The 21975-nt window shown below is 36.0% G+C and overlaps 1 protein-coding gene across 4 annotated transcripts in view; it reads right to left on the bottom strand.

The window, feature by feature from the left end:
- Positions 1-21975, bottom strand: part of LOC106082913 (AF4/FMR2 family member lilli) — a 304474-nt gene that overhangs the window by 263216 nt on the left and 19283 nt on the right. For all 4 annotated transcript variants that reach the window (XM_059366841.1, XM_013245669.2, XM_013245671.2 and 1 more), the window contains exon 3: positions 5646-5693. In XM_059366841.1, the coding sequence (XP_059222824.1) occupies positions 5646-5693 (48 nt within the window). The remainder of the gene's footprint in view (positions 1-5645; positions 5694-21975) is intronic.

Below are 21975 nucleotides of genomic sequence, written 5' to 3'. Positions count from 1 at the left end.
ATCTTGTATGCGATGGGGAGACCTTATTCCTCTGTAGTTGGCACATTCCCTCTTGTCTCCTTTCTTGTGTACGGGACATAGTATGCTGAGGTTCCAATCATCTTCTAGCCACATCGCGCGGGTAAGTTGATGCATTCGCCTTATCAGCGTATCGCCTCCGGTCTTAAATAGTTCAGCGGGTAACCCGTCGGCTCTTGCAGCCTTGTTGTTCTTTAGTCGGGTCACTGCTATTTGGACCTCATTCTGAATAGGAGGTAAACATTCTATACCATCATCAGGGATTGGTTCTGCGGTATCCTCTTCGCCGACAACATCGAACACTAGCAGTTGGGTAAAATGTTCTTTCCATATTCTCAGCATGTTGTCTGTGTCAGTTACCAGATTTCCTTCTTTGTCTCTGCAGGAGGATGTGCCTGCACCAAAGCCCTGGGTTTGATGTTTAATTATTTGGTAGAATTTCCGGACTTTATTCTGACTCCTGTACATCTCAATTCGCTCACACTCATGTCTTTCCATTTCCGCTTTTCTTTCTGCGGAATAGACGTTTCTCCTCTCTCCTTTTCTCCCGTTACCTCTCCTTCATCTGGCGCGTTGCTACTGATTGCAGGGTTGCTCTATATGCCGCATTCTTGACTTAAGTAGCATCTCGACATTCTTGGTCGTACCATGGGTTTCTTGAAGGTGGCTTCCGGTACCCCATTACGGATTTCGCGGCATTTTCCATGGAGTGGGCAATAGTTTGCCACTGCGCTATTATATCATCGGAACAAGGAGTGCTTTCATCAAGCAGTTGGGTCAGTCGAGTGGAGTATGCCGCTGCTATTTGTTGTGTTTGCAGCTTTTTAATGTCCAGCTTCCGTGCAGTGTCAGATCGTACTTTCCTCGCCATGTTCAAACGGGTGCGAACCTTTGCTGCAACAAGGCAATGATCCGAATCTATATATTTGCTCCACGGATCGATCGTACATCTATCACGCTGGATGAATGCCTTCCTTCTATCAAAACGTCATCGATTTGGTTTCTCGTGTTTTGATCGGGTAACAGCCATATGCAATGCAAATTTTGGCGATGAACATTCCACCAAGGAACAGGGCCAAACTTCTCACATATCAATGAGTGCAGTCCGATTCAAGTTTTAAGCACAATGATAAGGGGCTTCCTTTTTATAGCCGAGTCCGAACGGCGTGGCGCAGTGCGACACCTCTTTGGAGAGAAGTTTTACATGGCATAGTACCTCACAAAAGTTGCCAGCATTAGGAGGGGAAAACCAGCGTTGAAAATTTTTTTATGGTCTCGCCAGGATATGGCTTTGTGAACATTTCTATGTTGAAATCTGGTGCTACTAACTACCATGTTCTTTGCCGCGGCGAAATCTATCAGCCTCAACCCATTCAAGTGCTGTAATAGGACTTGGTTCTGTAGTTATGAAACAACAGCAAATCTTTGAGGAGAAAAATTTTAAATGAATGCAAATGTTCTAGGTCTTTGATGAAACAGCCTCTAAAGGGTTTGAAGTTCTCAGATCACATTTTCCAACCGATTTGGTCCAAATTCAGTTTTTCGCCATCTCAGGTGGTAGAAAACTTCTGTGGAACAATACTCTATACAGTTCTGATATATATCGTAACTATTGGGTTGCCCAAAAGTAATTGCGGATTTTTCATATAGTCGGCGTTGACAAATTTTTTCACAGCTTGTGACTCTGTAATTGCATTCTTTCTTCTGTCAGTTATCAGCTGTTACTTTTAGCTTGCTTTAGAAAAAAAGTGTAAAAAAGTATATTTGATTAAAGTTCATTCTAAGTTTTATTAAAAATGCATTTACTTTCTTTTAAAAAATCCGCAATTACTTTTTGGGCAACCAATATAACCCTTTGAAGTGCTGGATATTGGCACCAAATATAGATTTGACAAATAACATTTAAATACATCACCCATACATGAGATTTTTTAACTTATCAAGTTTCTGTTTCCCTTTGGCAAGGGATTTTTATACTCTTCGTAAAGTCTGAAAGTTTTTATACCACCTCCCTTAGGCTCTTTTCAAATATTTATTGCCGTTACAAATGCAACAAAATGTAATGTTCATTATTTTCAATGTGTGACAGAATCCACACATCCACACACACCCAAACTCTCTTCTTACACGCATACATATGTATGAACATATGTACGCATATTCTTTCTTGCACACTTGAACACAACCCCATAGCCATCAACATGTGTGCATGTGTATGTATGGCATGGACAAATGAAAGTGAATTTGTTTATTTATTGGAATGAAGTGAATGTGTGTGTGTGAGCATGTGTGTTTAGTTACAATCCTTTTTTTGTCGTTGTTGTCAACCAAACAGGTTGTTTTGTATTCATTGTTATGCTTTATTGTGTTTGTTTTGTTGTTTTTTTTTGCTTTGCTACCAAATAAAAATTAGTGCCGGCAAACGGGTATTATTTCAACATTTTATTAGCAATTTCCAAGATTTATTGTTTCACACTATTTTAATTTGAAAATTGAAATGGCAAAGAGTTATTCTTAGTGTGGATCTCAGAGAACGGAAAAAAACATATGGGTTTGTTATATATTCCTATGGAGGTGGGGAGCTAAATTAATTTCATTATTCCCAGTTTATATGAAAAATGTTTATATCAAAAAATTGTTTAAAAATGTTATTGACTGAAAGCCAAAAAAATCTTGGCTAAGTGAATAGATTCCAACACATATAAAGAGTAAATTTTTAAGAGCTATAGGAAATTTTTTCAAAAAAAAAAAACACATCAAATTCAAAAAAAAAAAAATCCATGAAATCTTTATTTGAATCGATAGTTCAGTCCATATAATATAATGTTACCCATGCAGTGTGTGGCATGTGGTACCGTGTTGTTGAAACCACATTTCATGAAAGCCAAGCTCTTGCATTTTGGACAAAAAAGTTTGATATCAGCTCACGTTAGCGACCACCATTCACCGATACGTTGCGATTCGCACCATCTTTGAAGAAGTACGGTCCAATGATGCCGACAGCCCATAAACCGCACCAAACTGTGACTTTCTCTAGATGCATTGGTAGCTCTTGCAATGCTTCTGGCTGATCGTCACTCCAAAATCTATTATTCTGCTTATTTAAGTATCCATTGAGCCCAAAATGAGCTTCGTTGCTGGACACAATTTTTGATAAAAAAAGTGGATCGCATTTTAATAATAAAATTTAATATTGGGTTGCCCAAAAAGTAATTGCGGATTTTTTAAAAGAAAGTAAATGCATTTTTAAAAAAACTTAGAATGAACTTTAATCAAATACACTTCTTTTACACTTTTTTTCTAAAGCAAGCAAAAAGTAACAGCTGATAACTAACAGAAGAAAGAATGCAATTACAGAGTCACGAGCTGTGAAAAAATTTGTCAACGCCGACTATATGAAAAATCCGCAATTACTTTTTGGGCAACCCAATAATTTGCAAGCATTGTTCGTTTCGAAGACGATTCATGATCTTTGACTGTGAAAACGCGAGTGAGCTGTTTAAACTAGTGTTGCCAAAAAGATAACAGCTAAAAAATCACCCTTCATAATCAAGAGGGATACGAAACACTGGGCTGAAGTGGCTTGGTAAACCTGCGAGGATAGTTTGTCCAGTTCAAAAATTAAAGATTTGAGTTTGAAGACAATCCACACACCGGTAGGCCAACCAAATTTGCCAATGTCCAAGATTTTTAAAGAAAAAGGTCACCAATCTGAAAGAGCACCGGCAGAAAAGATGGGATATTCATATCATATATTACTCAAGGGGATGACTTGGGAATGTCGGAAGCCAAGCAACGTATCTGATTAGTATTGAGTTGGGAAATTCCAGGCTTATATTGGTCTTCCTTTACCTCAAATTTGTACACAAACCTCCCCGCGGTGTCACCTGGATAGCTATCATTGTCATCCTACATAACGATAAAAAGATAGGTTGGGGCGATGGTTTAGTAGCCCATCACCCGGAAAACTTGAAGACATTACTTTGAAAAAATGAAGAAGAAAAAAAACAAGAAAAAATGTGCTTAGTTCGGCACAGATGTTGGAAGTCATAAAAGAACACTATATGCAAAATTTCAGCCAAATCGGATAAAAATCGCGACTTGTAACGACTCAAGATGTCAAATCGGGAGATCGGGGTTATATGGGGGCTATATCATGTTTTTGACCGATTTGTACCGTACTTGGTACAGTTGTTGGAAGTCATAACAGAACACTATATGCAAAATTTCAGACAAATTGGATAAAAATCGCGACTTGTAACGGCTCAAGAAGTCAAATCTGGAGATCGGTTTATATGGGAGCTATATCCTTTTCTTGACCGATTTAGACCGCACTTGGCACATTTGTTTGTAGTCATAACAGAACACTATATGCGAAATTTCAGCCAAATCTGATAAAAATCGCGTCTTTTGAGGGTCCAAGAAGTCAAATCGGGAGATAGGTTTATATGGGAGCTATATCAGGTTATAGACCGATGTGGACCGCACTTGGTTTAGTTGTTGGAAGTCATAACAGAACACTATATGCAAAATTTCAGCCGAATCGGACAAAAATTAAGGCTTATTAAGGTTCAAGAAGTCAAATCGGGAGATCGGTTAATATGGGAGCTATATCATGCTTTTTACCGATTTGGACCGTACTTGGTTCCGTTGTTGGAAGTCATAACAGAATACTATGGGCAAAATTTCAGCAAAATCGGATAAAAATTGTGGCTTCCATGGGCTCAAGAAGTCAAATCGTGAGATCGGTTTATATGGGAGCTTTATCTAAACCTAAACCAATATGGCCCATTTGCAATCCCCAACGACCTACATCAATATTGAGTTTCTGTGCAAAATTTCAAGTGGCTAGCTCGTTCAACCGCTTTCGTGATTTCGACAGATGGACAGACGGACGGAAATGGCTAAATCGACTCAAAACGTCGAGACGATCAAGAATACATATACTTTATGGGGTCTTAGACGCATATTTCTTGGTGTTACAAACAGAAGGAAGAAGTTAGTATATCCCCATCCTATGGTGTAGGGTATAAAAAAGTGTCTTTTTTACATTTTTTTGGCCAAAAGAAGTATTTTCATTAATAAAATGTTGTGAAATTTTGCAAATGTTCTCAGCTCTTACCATTTCAATGTCAAAGAGTTGTCTACATTCGAACGGCTTATTTTTTATAAACTTTTTTTTTAATTCTACCCCACTGTGCGTCATTTTACAACCGCAAAGCAGATATTAACTCTGTATTTTGCAAACTCAATACTGCCAGTTGAGTGTGAGAGATACTTTTTACGAATTGCAGAGGAAAGGAACTAAATTGCGGTATCCAAAAGATTAAGAAACACAAATTCTGAGAGGTAAATACGAGAGATGCGAGAGAGAGAGAGAGAGTGAGATTGAGTGCATTTTGTCTTTAATGTATTTTGAGTCAATATCAAAGTGTGAATGAATTCTATTCTTAAAAGCGAATATCCTTTTGTTTTAGGGATTGCTCTTGCTTTTGTCTGATTGCAGAATATTTCAAAAGGGGAAATATAAGGCTTTTTTAAACCCCTTAATTTAAAGGGATATTTTGAAATTTGATCCTTAAAGAGAGAGAAAGAGAGAGTTCAAAACATTCTTTATCAGTAATTACCTGGTATACATGTGCTGCTGCCAGGGAAGTTTTTCAAAGGTGAAAAGCCTGAAATTAAAGAGAGAGAGGGATTTTTTTTAAATCAAAATGAAACAGTCGTTATAAAGAGAAAAAATAATATGGAACACCTTGTGTTACAGGGTGTGTTAAATTATTTTTCTACAAAAAACACCAAAAATACATTTAAAAAGCTTTTTTTCTTCTCAATATGACAAACATCAAACCAAAATAAATTTCCTTGCCAAATATTTAAGAACAATAAGTACTCGTAAACCTATTCGCATCATAATTTTAACGCCATCAACATGGTAGCAAAAACAAAAAATAAGTGGTTTTTGTAAATTAACAATTTGTTTTGTCTTAAATGACAAAATTGCTTGCAAATACTTAATGAAGGCCTTTCCACAACGAAAGTTTTGACGACTTTCACAATCAAGGCATCAAACAAAAGTACCCGCCACCACAAGCAACATTTCCTTTGATATTTGAGCCACTTTGCTAATAGCCATCGTCATCTCAATAATGAAAACGTCCAAACAAATTGAGGCCCGTACATTACCTAGCCAGTCGAGGGAATATCTTTACCTCTATTCCCTCAGATAAGTGGAGGAATGGAGATGAATTCGTACGAATTCTACTTTGTTATGACGAAATTTGTTTATTTGATTTTAAAAGTGCAAAAGTCGGAATAGATTTTTAACTAAATGTTAATTTCAATAACTTAGGCAATGGGACCATGGAACTTAAAAGTAGTCATTTGATATCTAAAACAGGTGAATGTTGTCTTGGAATTTCTTTGATGTGGCTGCCTGCATATATTGAAGAATTTAAAACGTCACTTGTTTACCATAACACCAATGGACGATTAAGTAAATAGATGCCGAGATTTTCAATTTTAGCCTTCAAAATTGGAAATCTTTAAATATAAAGTGAAATAACAAAAGAGGAAATTTTAATAAAATTTTTTCCAAAGACAAAATTTAATGAAATTTTCCCCAAAGAAAAAATTTTAATAAAATTTTTTTTACAAAAAAAAGTTTAATAAAGAAAAAAAATAATTACTTAGAAACAAGAAAAACGGCTTTACTTCAGTCGGGCCGAACTTTGGATACCCACCACCTCGGGTAAATTGTAAACCACCTTTCGTCATAATCCGGTAAAAAAAAAATGCATAATTTATGCCCCCATAGCAGCTTTATCGAAATATGATCCGATTTGGACCAAATTCGACACGGATATTGAGTGGTCTAATAAGTACAAGTCATTGTTCAATTTTGTAGAACAAAATAGTGGTCTTTTTGGTAGCATCTTTCAAATATAGACCGATCTGAACCATATACGACACGGATGTCAAAAAGCCTAACACAAGTCACTGTGTCAAATTTCTGAAAAATCGGTTTATATATGTGCCTATTCTGGGGCCAAGACTTAAAACCGAAAGATCGGTCTATATGGCAGCTATATCCAAATCTGAGCCAAATTGCGGAAAGATTTTGAACGCAACTAACTGTCCCAAATTTCGGGGAAATCGGGCAATAAATGCGCCCTTTATGGGGCCAAGAATTTAAATCGGAAGATCGGTCTATATGGCAGCTATATTCAAATCTGAACCGATCTGAGCCCGATTGAAGAAGGATGTTGAAGGGCCTAACACAATTCACTGTCCCAAATTTTGGTAAAATCGGATAATTAATGCGCCTTTTATAGGCCCAAGACCCTAAATCGAGAGATTGGCATATATGGCAGCTATATCCAAATCTGGACCGATCTGGGCCAAATTGCAGAAAGTTGTCGAAAAGCCTAACGCAACTCACTGTCCCAAGTTTTGGCAAAATCGGACAACAAATGAGCCTTTTATGGGCCCAAAACCTTAAATCGTGCGATTGGTCTATATGGCAGCTATATCCAAATCTGGACCGATCTGGGCCAAATTGCAGAAAGTTGTCGAAAAGCCTAACGCAACTCAATGTCCCAAATTGGACAACAAATGCGCCTATTATGGGCCCAAATCCTTATATCGAGAGATCGGTCTATATAGCAGCTATATCCAAATCTAGACCGATGTAAACGAAATTGCAGAAGGATACCGATGGGCTTAATACAACTTACTGTGCTGAATTTCTGCGAAATCGGAGAATAAATAGGCCCTTTATGGCTCAAAACATTATATTGAGAGATCGGTCTATATGTCTAAGCCAAATTGAAGAAGAATGTCGAAGGGCCAAACACAACTCACTGTCCCAAATTTGGGCGACATCGGACAATAAATGCGCCTTTTATGGGCCTAAGACCTTAAATCGAGAGATTGGTCTATATGGCAGCTATATTTAAATCTGAACCGATTTGTACCATACTACAGAAATATGTCGTGGAGCCTAACTTAACTCACTGTCCCAAATTTCGGTGAAATCGGACAACAAATGCGCCTATTATGGGCACAAAACCTTATATCGAGAGTTCTGTCTATATGGCTGCTACATCCAAATCTAGACCGATCGGTACCAAATTGAAGAAGGATGTCGACCGGCCTAACATAACTCACTGTACCACTCACTGTATAATAAATGTGGCTTTTATGGGCCTAAGAACCTAAATCGGCGGACCGGTTTATATGGGGGCTATATCAAGATGTAGTCCACCCTGTCCTCTAACTTTTATTCATCCATGTAACATGATCTTCCAGGGTTCCGTCAATCCAAGAGTGTGCCGCTGGCAGCAGTGCCTCATATTAGACCTTAAGGTTTCATCTCAGGTATCTGATCGGAAACCTCTTCCCTTCCTTTCAGGTTTCCTATCGTCGCCTCGATTATACCGCAATGATATGAGCTGCTCTCATCCTCAATCCATTCTCCCATCGTCTTAAGTCTCAGAGCCGCAGTGGCTGCCTCACACCTTAACTATATGTTAATCTCCACCTGTAGGACCGTATCATGGTCAGGCAATTTGAAACAACTCTCAGTACCTGGGTAGTTCCCCAGGCCCACTCTGTTCTCTAACTTTGATCCATTCATGTAACATGAACTTCCAGATGGCAATACCAGGGTTCGTCAGTCCAAGACAGTTCCGCTGGCGGTAGTACCTCGCACTCGACCTCAAGTGCCGTCTCAGGTATCCGATCAGAAACCTCTTCCCTTCCTTTCAGGTTTCCTTTCATCGCCTCGATTATACCGCGATGGTATGTGCAGCTCCCATCCTCAATCCATTCTCCCATCGCCTTAAGTCTCATAGCCGAAGTGGCTGCCTCACATTTAATCTCTATGTCAATGGGTCGGACATCTAGAATAGTCTCCAGTGCCCTAGTGGGCGTGGTCCTAATCACTCCGCCTATGCCAAGACAACATGTTCTCTGAACCTGTTATATGGTCCTTATGTTGCTCCTTTTCTCCATAGTGGTCCACCAAACTACTGAGTCATAAGTAAGTATTGGTCTAATCACGCTTCTGTAGAGCCAGTAGACTATTCTCGGATTCATCCCATTTCGAGCCTACGGCCCGTCTACATAGCGCCCAACATCTGTGAGCCTTCTCAGTACTCTCCAGAATGTGATACTCCCAATTAAGTTTCCTATCCAAGACCGTTTCTAAATATTTGACCTTTCAGATAACGAAATCGTTTCATTGAGGAAACGTGGTGCGTCAAATTGGCCCACTCCCGTCTTCCTCGTCTTCTTTGAGTCTTCTTTGGGTTAACATTGAAACCCCTGGGTGTAGTCCAGTCATATGCCATAGGCCCTTTCGGCCCTTCTGCATAGCTGCTTCGGATCCTTACCACTTGAGAAGTATTATAACATCATCTGCATAGTAGACGGGTTCAAATCCCTCCTCAGTCAGCATCCGAAATAGGTTATTTATGGTGGCACAAAAATCGCCCTCGACTGTCACAGATCTCTCGAGTTGGCTGAACAGTTCAAAATTCACCTGTTCTGGGTGTCCGGCCACAGATATATCCGAGGGAATTGTAAAGTTGAAGAGCTTGCGAGACTAGGAACTACCCTACACATTCCAGGGATACTGGAATCTGTAAACTAAGTTTTCAGGACCAGGCCCGAAGGATAACGAATGATAAATGGACACAAAGAGGGGCTGTGAGCATTCCAAAACTATGTGGCCTAATCTAGACTTGAAGAGGTCTATTGCTTTGCTGTCATTGGCTAGAACAGATGTCTCAGTCATTGTGTCCGTCATGACAGGTCACTGTCTAATCGGAAAACACGATGACAGACTGAAAGATGCCAGCTACGACTTTTGCAGAAGCTGTGAGGACATCGAAGAAGAAGAGACTATAGAACACCATCTGTGTGTGTTTCCCGCACTGTCAGTCAGAAGGAGTTCCACTTTAGGTTCTCATTTCTTTGAGAACCTGTCTGATTTAGCGGATGTGAACATTCGCAAGTTATTGGGTTTTTTAAAGGGCTCTGGATAGTTAAACGGTAGGAACTAGAAGGCATCTTCCTTTTTCTTTTCCTGTGGTATCACAATGGACAAAAACGTCTAAATGAGTCTAATGGCAGACTGCCACTTAAACCTAACCTAACCAAACCATGTCATCGTATTAGGTTCTTCGTCCATCCTAGTCTTCCGAATCCTTATAAAGTCGGTAATGGTTTGGATGATTTCAACATGGGATTAATCACAAATGCTACACCCTCTACATCGGTGTAAGTACCCAAAGGTCCAATGCTATGACCCGAAGAAGTACTAGCTGTGGGTGGTCTGGGGGCGAGTCTTAGCGGGGAATTAACATGATACGCTTGTACAATTTCTTCATAGTCATGCTCCCCGGCATTTGGCACTGGCGGGTCCCTTTTCGTTAGGTTATATTGAGTTTGCATACCCTGTACTGCCTGATGGTTCAATACTAAGATCTTTGCCTATCGTAGTCTTCTAAATCCTAAGAACATGGTATTTTCACGGCCAAATTTCCATTTTTTGACCTCAAGCCAGATTATAAAACACAATATTTTAAAAAAGATAGAATTTCAAAGAAATTGCCAGAAGACAACATTAAAAAAAAATTAGCCCAATAAATACCCTAAGCATTTTTAAAGTTTCTTAAAACTCCTCGTACCCCATAACACTCATAGCAGTACCTTCGGCTCCCAAGTTCAGCTCGACCCACATTACGTGAGGCTGAAATCATTTAATAAGACAAAGGCCAAGAGTGTTCTTGGTGTCAGGGGGAATAGCACTCAGGCGCTTAAATTCCTTTGAGTTGAAGTGTGTGCCAAAGTTAGCAAGGCCCACTTGGAGATTAAAAATTTTTGCATAATTCCTTTAATCTTTGACTTAATCAAATGCAAAAAGCTCTCAACTTTTATTTGTTACCAAAAATCGACGGAAAAAAAACACAAGCCAACACCAAAGTTCCATAAGGCAGCCTCTGGCACAATAAGCCCTTTTTCAAGGCATATGACTACCCCTTTGGTGGAAATATTATAAATTGGGTACATTTAAACAAAGTTTTCCAAGTAGCACTTCAACACTTTGACTGGCTTTGTTTGAGGTGTGAACTCGAGCAACGTTTGATGAACGACCAAATGGATGGACTGACGTAGTAGCTTTTGTTGTTTGTTTTTTCACACTTCCATTCTTTGTTCAGTCAAGACTCAAAGGGAGCGGGTGTACCAGGGCAAAATTGCAATAGCGGTTTCATTTTTTGTCTGTTCGGGGTATAACAACAAAGGCTTTGGAATAACAGAAAAGTGATTTTGTAGTGTGGCTGCATAAATATGCGGTTGACTGCTGCTGGTGCTGCTGCTGCAAAAAGTCAATTAATTTCGAATCATGAATTCAATTGCATTAAATTGAAGAATTCAATGCAACCGCTTACAAGTGGCCCTTCAAAAAAGGGTTAATTTACAATTCAAGCAAAAACACCAAAGGTTCAAAGGGAAGAGAAGGGGAGTATAAAGGATAGGCTACAATTTTGGGGGTCTCAAATAAGGAAATTAAATAAAAATTCCATGTTTGAGGGAAAAAATGAGAATTTTTGCTTAATTTTTTTTCTTCGATTCTTAGGATGAGCTACTTTTACCTACTCAATCTACTTGACTTTTTTGAATTTTGCAGCAACACAAAAGAAATTATTAAATTTCATGTTCATGTGGTTTTTATTATGCTTTGTAATTGGCTCTAAACCGGTGTGATTCAACTTGGCGAATTTGATTTTATTTTTTTTTTCAGTTTGGAGATTTTTTTTCAAGATTTTGCCAATTCATTTTGCTGTTCAGTGGGGTAATTTTGTATAATTAGAAAGTTTCCCCACTCAAAGTGTATGCGAGAACAGTGGGCTTTCTATCTTGATTTTGTGCTAATTTCCCATAAATAGTACTTGAATTGTGTAGATTGAATGATATTTAGCTTATAATGATTTCATTCACTTTATTAACAATTAACACAATTTTTGGTAGGGAGAAAGAAAAAAACGTATTTTCAAAGGAAAAGAGACGGTAGAAGGTCAACAAACTAAAAAAGAGAAAACAGTCAAGATGAAATACTGTCAACATTTTATTTGCATGGAAAATGTAAAAAAAATATTCTGTAGATACTATTCCAACAGCTACAAATTTAGTTTTGTGGGAAATGTTGTCGAAATATCTTTTTAAAGAAAATGTTTTAAAAATGTCCTTTTATGGGAAATTTTGTAAAAATTAACTTTTTTTTAGGGAGTTTGCCCAAAAATGTATTTTATTGGAAATCTTCTCAAATGTTCCTTCTAAGGGAAATTTACTCTAAAACTCCTTTTATCAAAATTGTGTTTTTACTCAAAATTTTGTGAATATTTGATTTTTGTATGAAACGTTCTTACACTTTAAATTCAATATAAAATGTTGTCAAAAATTTGTAACTGCAAGCAAATTTATCGAAATTTTAGTTTTACTGAAAATATTTTTCAAAATTTTTGTTTTAAATGGAAAATTAAGTTAAAATTTCTTATTACTGAGAATCTTTTTTCAAAATTTCCCTTTTATGGGAAATTTGGTCAAAGCTTTCCTTTTATGGCATATTGGTCAAAATTTTCCGTTTTATGAGATATTTGGCACAAATTTCCCTTTTATGGGAATTTTTTTCAAAATTTCCCTTTTAAGATTTTTTTTTTTAATTCATTTTTAAGGGAAATTTGGTCAAAATTTCTCTTTATAGGATATTTGACCGAAATTTCCCCTTATGTGAGAAATTCGGTCAAAATTTTCCTTCTTTTGTATTTTTTTTTTCAAAATTTCTCTTTTGTGGAAAATTTTGTCTTTAATTCCTTCCCTTTTATGGGATATTTTGTCTAAATTTCCATTTTATGTATTTTTTTCAAATTTTCTTTGTAATGGGATTTATCAAAATTTCCCTTTTATGGAAAATTTGGCAGAAATTTCCCTTTTATGAGAAATTCGGTTAAAATATGCCTTTTATTGGAGTTTTTATACCCTCCACCATAAGATGGGGATATACTAATTTCGTCATTCTGTTTGTAACTACTCGAAATTTTCGTCTGAGACCCCATAAAGTATATATATTCTTGATCGTCGCGACATTTTATGTCGATCTAGCCATGTCCGTCCGTCTGTCCGTCCGTCCGTCTGTCGGTCCGTCCGTCTGTCCGTCCGTCCGTATATCCGTCCGTCCGTCTGTCTGTCGAAAGCACGCTAACTTTCAAAGGAGTAAAGCTAGCCGCTTGAAATTTTGCACAAATACTTCTTATTAGTGTAGGTCGGTTAGGATTGTATATGGGCCATATCGGTTCATGTTTTGATATAGCTGCCATAAAAACCGATCTTGTATGCTTCAAATCGGTCCATAACCTGATATAGCTGCTATATAAACCGATCTGGGGTCTTGACTTCTTGAGCTTCTAGAGAGCGCAATTCCTATCCAATTTGGCTGAAATTTTGCATGACGTATTTTATTATGACTTTCAACAACTGTGTCAAATAAGGTTCAAATCGGTTCATTGCTTGATATAGCTGCCATATAAACCGATCTGGGATCTTGACTTCTTGAGCCTCTAGAGGTCGCAATTATTATCCGATTTGCCTGAAATTTTGTACGACGGATCCTCTCATGACCATCAACATACGTGTTTATTATGGTCTAAATCGGTCAATAGCCTGAAACATATAAATCGATCTCTCTATTTTACTTCTTGAGCCCCCAAAGGGCGCAATTGGCTTGCATTTTACACAGGTCTCCAACATATAACTTAATTGTGGTCCAAACCGGATCATATCTTGATATCGCTCTAATAGCAGAGCAAATCTTTTCTTATATCCTTTTTTGCCTAAGAAAAGATGCCGGAAAAAGGAACTCGACAAATGCGATCCATGGTGGAGGGTATATAAGATTCGGCCCGGCCGAACTTAGCACACTTTTACTTGTTTTTTCAAAATTTCTTTTATGGAAATTTTTTAAAAAAATTTTCTGTTGTGAGAAATTTGGTCTATATTTCCATTTTATGGGATATTTTGTCAAAATTTACTTTTTATAGATTTTTATTTTTTCAATTTTTCTTTGTAATGGGATTTTTCAATATTTTCCTTTTACGGAAATTTAGTCAAAATTTGGGTTTATGAGATATGTGGTAGCAAAATTTTCCTTAAATGGGAACTTTTTTTTAAATTGTCCTTTTATGGGGTATTAGGTCAAAATCTTCCTTTTGTGAGAAATTTAATCAAAATTTCCCTTTAATTATTAATATGGTCAAAATTTCCATTAAATAGAAATATTTAGTTTTTTCAAAATTTCTCCTTTATGGCAATTTTTCAAAATGTTAATTTTATGGGGAATTTGCTCTAAATTTCCCTGTTATAAGATTTTTTTCAAAATTTTCTTTTATGTGAAATTTTATTAAAAATTTCCATTTAATACAAAATTTGGTCCGAATTTATTTTTATGGGATATTTGGTCAAAATTTCCTTTTAATGTGAAATTTGGTCAATAGGAAAAAGGGAAAATAGGAAAACTATTATGAGATTTTTTTTTCAAAATTTCTCTTTATGTTTTTTTTCAAGATTTCTCTTTTGTTGGAATTTGGTCAAAATTGCACTTTTGTGTTAATTTTTTTTTTCAAAACTTCCCTTTTATAATTTTTTTTCAAAATTTCGCTTTTATGGGAATTCCCATAAAAAGGAAATTTTGTCAAAATTTCCCTGGTATAGAATATTGGTAAAAAAATATCTGTTTCGTGAGAAATTTGGTTTAAATGTTCCTCTTATGGGATATTTTGTCTAAATTTCCCTTTGATTAGAAATTGGGTCTAAATTTCCCTTTGATTAAAAATTTGGTCAAAATTTCCCTTTTATGACAATTTTTGTTTTTCAAAATTTCTCTTTTATGGGAAACATGGTCTTAATTGCTTTTTATGTGATATTTGGTTAAAATTTCCCTTTTATCAGATATTTGGTCATAATTTCCATTGTATGGGAATTTTTTTTTAAATTTCTTTCATGGGATTTTTTTTTTCAAAATTTCCCTTTACGGGTTTTTTTTATATTTTCATTTTATGGATATTTTTTAAAATTACTCTCTTATGGGATTTTTTCAAAATTTCCTTTTTATGAGCAAGATTGGTCTAAATTTCTTTTTATGGGATATTTGGCCAAAATTTCCCTTTTATGGGAATTTTTCTTTCAAATTTTCGCTTTTATGGGGATTTTTTTTCAAAATTCCCCTTTTGCGGGAATTTTTGTCTAATCTTCCCTCTCAAAATTTCCTATTATGGTTTTTTTTTTAAATTTTCTTTTTATGGATATTTTTTTTAAATTTCTCAAAATTTCAAAATTTCCTTTATTGAAAAATTTGGTCTAAATTTTTTTTATTGGATATTGAGGCGTAAGTATATATTGGTCTTATCACGCTCTTGTAGACCCAGTGGACAATCCTCGGATTCAGGCCCCATTTCGAGCCTATAGACGGGCCTACTTGGTGGATACTTTTTTAAATATCTCTTTTATGGAATTTTTTTCAGAATTTCCTTTTTATGAGAAAATTTGGTCTACATTTCTTTCTTTTGGGATATTTGACCAAATTTCCTTGTATAAGAGATTTCCATTTAATGGGATTTTTTCTTTCAAAATTTCTCTTTTATGGGAATTTTTTTTCAAAATTCCCCTTTTGTGGGAAATTTTGTTTAAACTTAAAGTTTGACAAATGGGAAGTAAAAATTTTTACAATCGCATATCGTCCGGCTGCATAGACTGGTTTCCTAGATCTCGATTTCGTCTGGCACTACGCCAAACTCATCGGTAGGATATGTCAAACTGGACACAAATACCCTTTTCTCAATTGGAAATCGCTGAAAGAGGCATGAGCTCAGTTTGAAAGATGGGAAATTTTGACAAAATGGGAAATTTTTTCAAAATGGAAATTTTGTAAAAATAGAAATTTTGCCCAAATGAAAAACTTTTTCATAATGGCAAATCTGAAAAAAACGGGAAATTTTGATAAAATGAGAAACTATTTTCAAAATGGAAAATCTGAAAATCTGGTAAAAAGGGAAATTTTGACAAATTGGGAAATTTGGTCAAGATAAGAAATGTGTTTAATATATGAAATTTTGTCCAAATGGGAAATTTTTTTAAAAATGGAAAATTTTGGCAAAATGGGTAATTTTGGCAAAATGTGAGATTTATTTAAAACTTTTCCTCTATGGGAATTTTTATCAAAATTTTATTTCAATTGGAAATTTGTCAAAAAGGAAGAAGGAAATGTTTGGACAATATAAGTCAAAACTTCTCTTTCTGCAGAAATTTTTTCAAAATAAAAATTTTTGTCAAATAAATTTTTTTTTTCAAAACCGGAAATTTTATAGAAAATGGGAAGTTTTGTCTTAATGGAAGATTTTGTAAATATGGGAACTTTTGTCATAATGGGAGATTTTGTAAAAATGGAAAATTTTGTGTAAAGGGAAATTTTGTCAAAAGGGAAATTTTATCAAAAGGGAAATTTAATCAAAGTGTCAAATTTTTTCGAAATAGGAAATTTTGTAAAAATGGGAAATTTTAGCAATATATGATATTTTTCAAAACTTTTCCTCTTTGGGTAATATCATCAAAATTTTATTTCAATTGGAAATTTGTTAAAATTCCTTTTTTATATTGTCACCACTTCTCCCTAGACAGAGATTTTTTTTGTCAACGTTTTCATTTCTATGGAAATTTTGGCAAAATTTTATTTCACCCTCTGAATTTTTATTTATTTTTTGCCTGTCTACTTTCATTTCATTTCCACTAAAAGCAATCGTGATTGAATCTACTGATGAGGCGGCCTGACACGAATTGGTGTTGATCAATTTCTCTGGGGCAAATGCCTCAACGCGTCGAAACACTTGCGGTGATCATGATGCCTCGCATCATGAAACAGAGGCATCAACGTGCTGATCGATGGCCATGTAAGTACAACATACTCATAATGAAATCAACATTAGCTGTCAGTCGTGAGTTCAATTTTAGTTCAGTTCAGTGGGAATGTAACACAGCCAAGCGGCAAAGGCAGCGGAGACTCCGTATATGATGAAGATGAACCACAAAATACTTAAAAGCCTTTTGAATGTCTTCTTTCTGTTCATGTGTTGAAGAAATTATGAATACGTTTTTCCACTGACACGTTCACGTTTCATTGGAAACATCTAATTGGGTGGTCTATGTAAGTATTTGTTGGCACCTATTTAAAGAAATTGAGGAGGTACTTGCCTGCCGTAATTGACGGCATACTCAAAGCTATGATAATGAAAATGTAGAGACTTTTAAATGTTTGCAAAATATCCGAAATCAGATATGAAAGCCCTATTGAGAAATAATAGGCCATTCAAAATACGTAGTGTGGGTATAACAAAGATATCACATCGAAACGGAATGAGAATAATGAGAAGGTAAAGGCAGGAGAAGCCAAATGTCTCTCCACCGGGGCTGAACTTAATTAGAAGCCATGATAAAAGGTATGCTGACTACATACATATGGTCGTGGAGACACAGATGTTGCAGAGCAAAAAGGATACAGAAAACGAAGAGGAAACACATAAAGCTTCAAAAAACCTCAAAATGGCACTAAAGTATCGATTGAAGATGTTGGCTGGCTTAGTAGTCCTCTCGAAAAATTAAAACACAACACAAATTTCTCCAAGCAGAAGTTTATAGGATTTTCCATATACAGAACATTTACCTTAACCGGGCAGAATTAAATTTTTTTTATAAAAACCTAAATCCAATGAAAAGTTATTTTTTGGTTTGTTAACGCTGTAAGTCCATTACTTCCGCTCTAACACAGAAACTGAAAACAAATATTGCCAACAATTTGCGTAATTACCAAACATGACAAGCAGTTTGAATAAAATTAACTCTTTTTTCTTCATTTCATTGTTGAAATCTTCAATTATTTGATTATGACGATTGTGCAGTGACGATATGGTGGCTGATGAACCTGACAGTCACTGTAGTCATCATTGTCAACAGAGCCAAGAATTTGCTTCATTCACACCCAGCTTAAACAAATTAGTGGCAGCAAAAATAAATAAACAAAGAAAAAATAATTAAAATAAACAGACCATCCAAACAACAACAAATGCACGAAAAATAAAAACAATTGCCCTGTAAGGGCAAATGATGCCATCAAGGGGCAAAAGATATCAACTTCAATAATTTACATCAGTTGTATTGAGTAGGCTATGATGTGGGATTAAATGGCTTGTTAATCACTCAAGTGGCAGCTCAAAGAGGTTGAATGAAGAAAACTCTATTCAGCCAGGCTGAATTGAAGTTTTCCCATAGAAAACTCTATTCAGCCAGGCTGAATTGAAGTTTTCCTATAGAAAACTCTATTCAGCCAGGCTGAATTGAAGTTTTCCTATAGAAAACTCTATTCAGCCAGGCTGAATTGAAGTTTTCCTATAGAAAACTCTATTCAGCCAGGCTGAATTGAAGTTTTCCTATAGAAAACTCTATTCAGCCAGGCTGAATTGAAGTTTTCCTATAGAAAACTCTATTCAGCCAGGCTGAATTGAAGTTTTCCTATAGAAAACTCTATTCAGCCAGGCTGAATTGAAGTTTTCCTATAGAAAACTCTATTCAGCCAGGCTGAATTGAAGTTTTCCTATAGAAAACTCTATTCAGCCAGGCTGAATTGAAGTTTTCCTATAGAAAACTCTATTCAGCCAGGCTGAATTGAAGTTTTCCTATAGAAAACTCTATTCAGCCAGGCTGAATTGAAGTTTTCCTATAGAAAACTCTATTCAGCCAGGCTGAATTGAAGTTTTCCTATAGAAAACTCTATTCAGCCAGGCTGAATTGAAGTTTTCCTATAGAAAACTCTATTCAGCCAGGCTGAATTGAAGTTTTCCTATAGAAAACTCTATTCAGCCAGGCTGAATTGAAGTTTTCCTATAGAAAACTCTATTCAGCCAGGCTGAATTGAAGTTTTCCTATAGAAAACTCTATTCAGCCAGGCTGAATTGAAGTTTTCCTATAGAAAACTCTATTCAGCCAGGCTGAATTGAAGTTTTCCTATAGAAAACTCTATTCAGCCAGGCTGAATTGAAGTTTTCCTATAGAAAACTCTATTCAGCCAGGCTGAATTGAAGTTTTCCTATAGAAAACTCTATTCAGCCAGGCTGAATTGAAGTTTTCCTATAGAAAACTCTATTCAGCCAGGCTGAATTGAAGTTTTCCTATAGAAAACTCTATTCAGCCAGGCTGAATTGAAGTTTTCCTATAGAAAACTCTATTCAGCCAGGCTGAATTGAAGTTTTCCTATAGAAAACTCTATTCAGCCAGGCTGAATTGAAGTTTTCCTATAGAAAACTCTATTCAGCCAGGCTGAATTGAAGTTTTCCTATAGAAAACTCTATTCAGCCAGGCTGAATTGAAGTTTTCCTATAGAAAACTCTATTCAGCCAGGCTGAATTGAAGTTTTCCTATAGAAAACTCTATTCAGCCAGGCTGAATTGAAGTTTTCCTATAGAAAACTCTATTCAGCCAGGCTGAATTGAAGTTTTCCTATAGAAAACTCTATTCAGCCAGGCTGAATTGAAGTTTTCCTATAGAAAACTCTATTCAGCCAGGCTGAATTGAAGTTTTCCTATAGAAAACTCTATTCAGCCAGGCTGAATTGAAGTTTTCCTATAGAAGACTCTATTCAGCCAGGCTGAATTGAAGTTTTCCTATAGAAAACTCTATTCAGCCAGGCTGAATTGAAGTTTTCCTATAGAAAACTCTATTCAGCCAGGCTGAATTGAAGTTTTCCTATAGAAAACTCTATTCAGCCAGGCTGAATTGAAGTTTTCCTATAGAAAACTCTATTCAGCCAGGCTGAATTGAAGTTTTCCTATAGAAAACTCTATTCAGCCAGGCTGAATTGAAGTTTTCCTATAGAAAACTCTATTCAGCCAGGCTGAATTGAAGTTTTCCTATAGAAAACTCTATTCAGCCAGGCTGAATTGAAGTTTTCCTATAGAAAACTCTATTCAGCCAGGCTGAATTGAAGTTTTCCTATAGAAAACTCTATTCAGCCAGGCTGAATTGAAGTTTTCCTATAGAAAACTCTATTCAGCCAGGCTGAATTGAAGTTTTCCTATAGAAAACTCTATTCAGCCAGGCTGAATTGAAGTTTTCCTATAGAAAACTCTATTCAGCCAGGCTGAATTGAAGTTTTCCTATAGAAAACTCTATTCAGCCAGGCTGAATTGAAGTTTTCCTATAGAAAACTCTATTCAGCCAGGCTGAATTGAAGTTTTCCTATAGAAAACTCTATTCAGCCAGGCTGAATTGAAGTTTTCCTATAGAAAACTCTATTCAGCCAGGCTGAATTGAAGTTTTCCTATAGAAAACTCTATTCAGCCAGGCTGAATTGAAGTTTTCCTATAGAAAACTCTATTCAGCCAGGCTGAATTGAAGTTTTCCTATAGAAAACTCTATTCAGCCAGGCTGAATTGAAGTTTTCCTATAGAAAACTCTATTCAGCCAGGCTGAATTGAAGTTTTCCTATAGAAAACTCTATTCAGCCAGGCTGAATTGAAGTTTTCCTATAGAAAACTCTATTCAGCCAGGCTGAATTGAAGTTTTCCTATAGAAAACTCTATTCAGCCAGGCTGAATTGAAGTTTTCCTATAGAAAACTCTATTCAGCCAGGCTGAATTGAAGTTTTCCTATAGAAAACTCTATTCAGCCAGGCTGAATTGAAGTTTTCCTATAGAAAACTCTATTCAGCCAGGCTGAATTGAAGTTTTCCTATAGAAAACTCTATTCAGCCAGGCTGAATTGAAGTTTTCCTATAGAAAACTCTATTCAGCCAGGCTGAATTGAAGGTTTCCTATAGAAAACTCTATTCAGCCAGGCTGAATTGGAGTTTTCAGGTTTTTTATTTAATAAATAACGTTCACTTGAACATTTTTAATTTATAATTACGCAGATAAACTGCAAACCTGGATTTTTTAATTGGTTCCAACACTTGTGAACTAAGAGGCAATTAATGAAATCCCAAAGCTGTTTGAGCACTTCTTTATTGTGGCATTAAAAACAAATCCAAGATCGCATTGTGTTGGGTTTTTTTTTTCATCTGCATAAAGGCAGAACTGTACACTGCTTTGTGATGAAGAAAGGTGTACCCTCATCATGCATTGTTTGAATTTAATCAGTTTTCAATTATTTCATCACTTGCTAGGGCAGCGAATACCAAGGAAAAAAAAAAAAAAAAGATAAATTCCAGTGCCAACAGAAAAGTATCGAATTACAGAAATGAAATGAAATCGAGGTTAAGCTTAGCTGAAGAAAATATGCCAGGCTTAACTTTTGCACGTTGGGGTTTCATTCAAAACTGGAACTTCATGCTATTTAGGGGTAAACATTTTAAAACAAGAGGCTAATAAATATGGAATGATGTTAAGGGAGAAGAAAGGGGGCATGCAAATAGCAGTCTTTATAAAAAAGAACCAAAACAGAATATCAAAGGCGATTCGTAATCACCCTAAAAATCAGTCAAACTTATACAAAATTAAAAGAATTTTTTCGAAATATTTTTCTGTCATTTTTTTTTTTTGAAAATATGGCCAAAGTTTTTATAAAAATTTCTTCCATGTGAATTTTTTGGTGAAAAAAAATTAAAAATCAGAGGGGCCTTCTTTTTAAATCGGTTTGAATGGTTCAATGGTAGGAACTAGAAGGCTTCTTCGTTATGCTGTTTCGGTGGTATCGCAACGGACGAAACGTCTAAGTGAGTCTGTTGGCAGGCTCCCACTTAAACCTAACCTAACCCCACATCCTGTTACAGATTCTTTAACTCTCTCCAAACTTCCAATGCAAACCAAAGGTTCCTATGTAGGGCATTTGCCTTGCAATTTTTTTAATCGGTTAGAA

This window comes from Stomoxys calcitrans, chromosome 4 (assembly GCF_963082655.1).
Source record: "Stomoxys calcitrans chromosome 4, idStoCalc2.1, whole genome shotgun sequence".
Lineage (NCBI taxonomy): Eukaryota > Metazoa > Arthropoda > Insecta > Diptera > Muscidae > Stomoxys > Stomoxys calcitrans.
The sequence above is the reverse complement of the archived record's forward strand: the minus strand, read 5'-3'. Positions and strand labels throughout refer to the sequence as shown.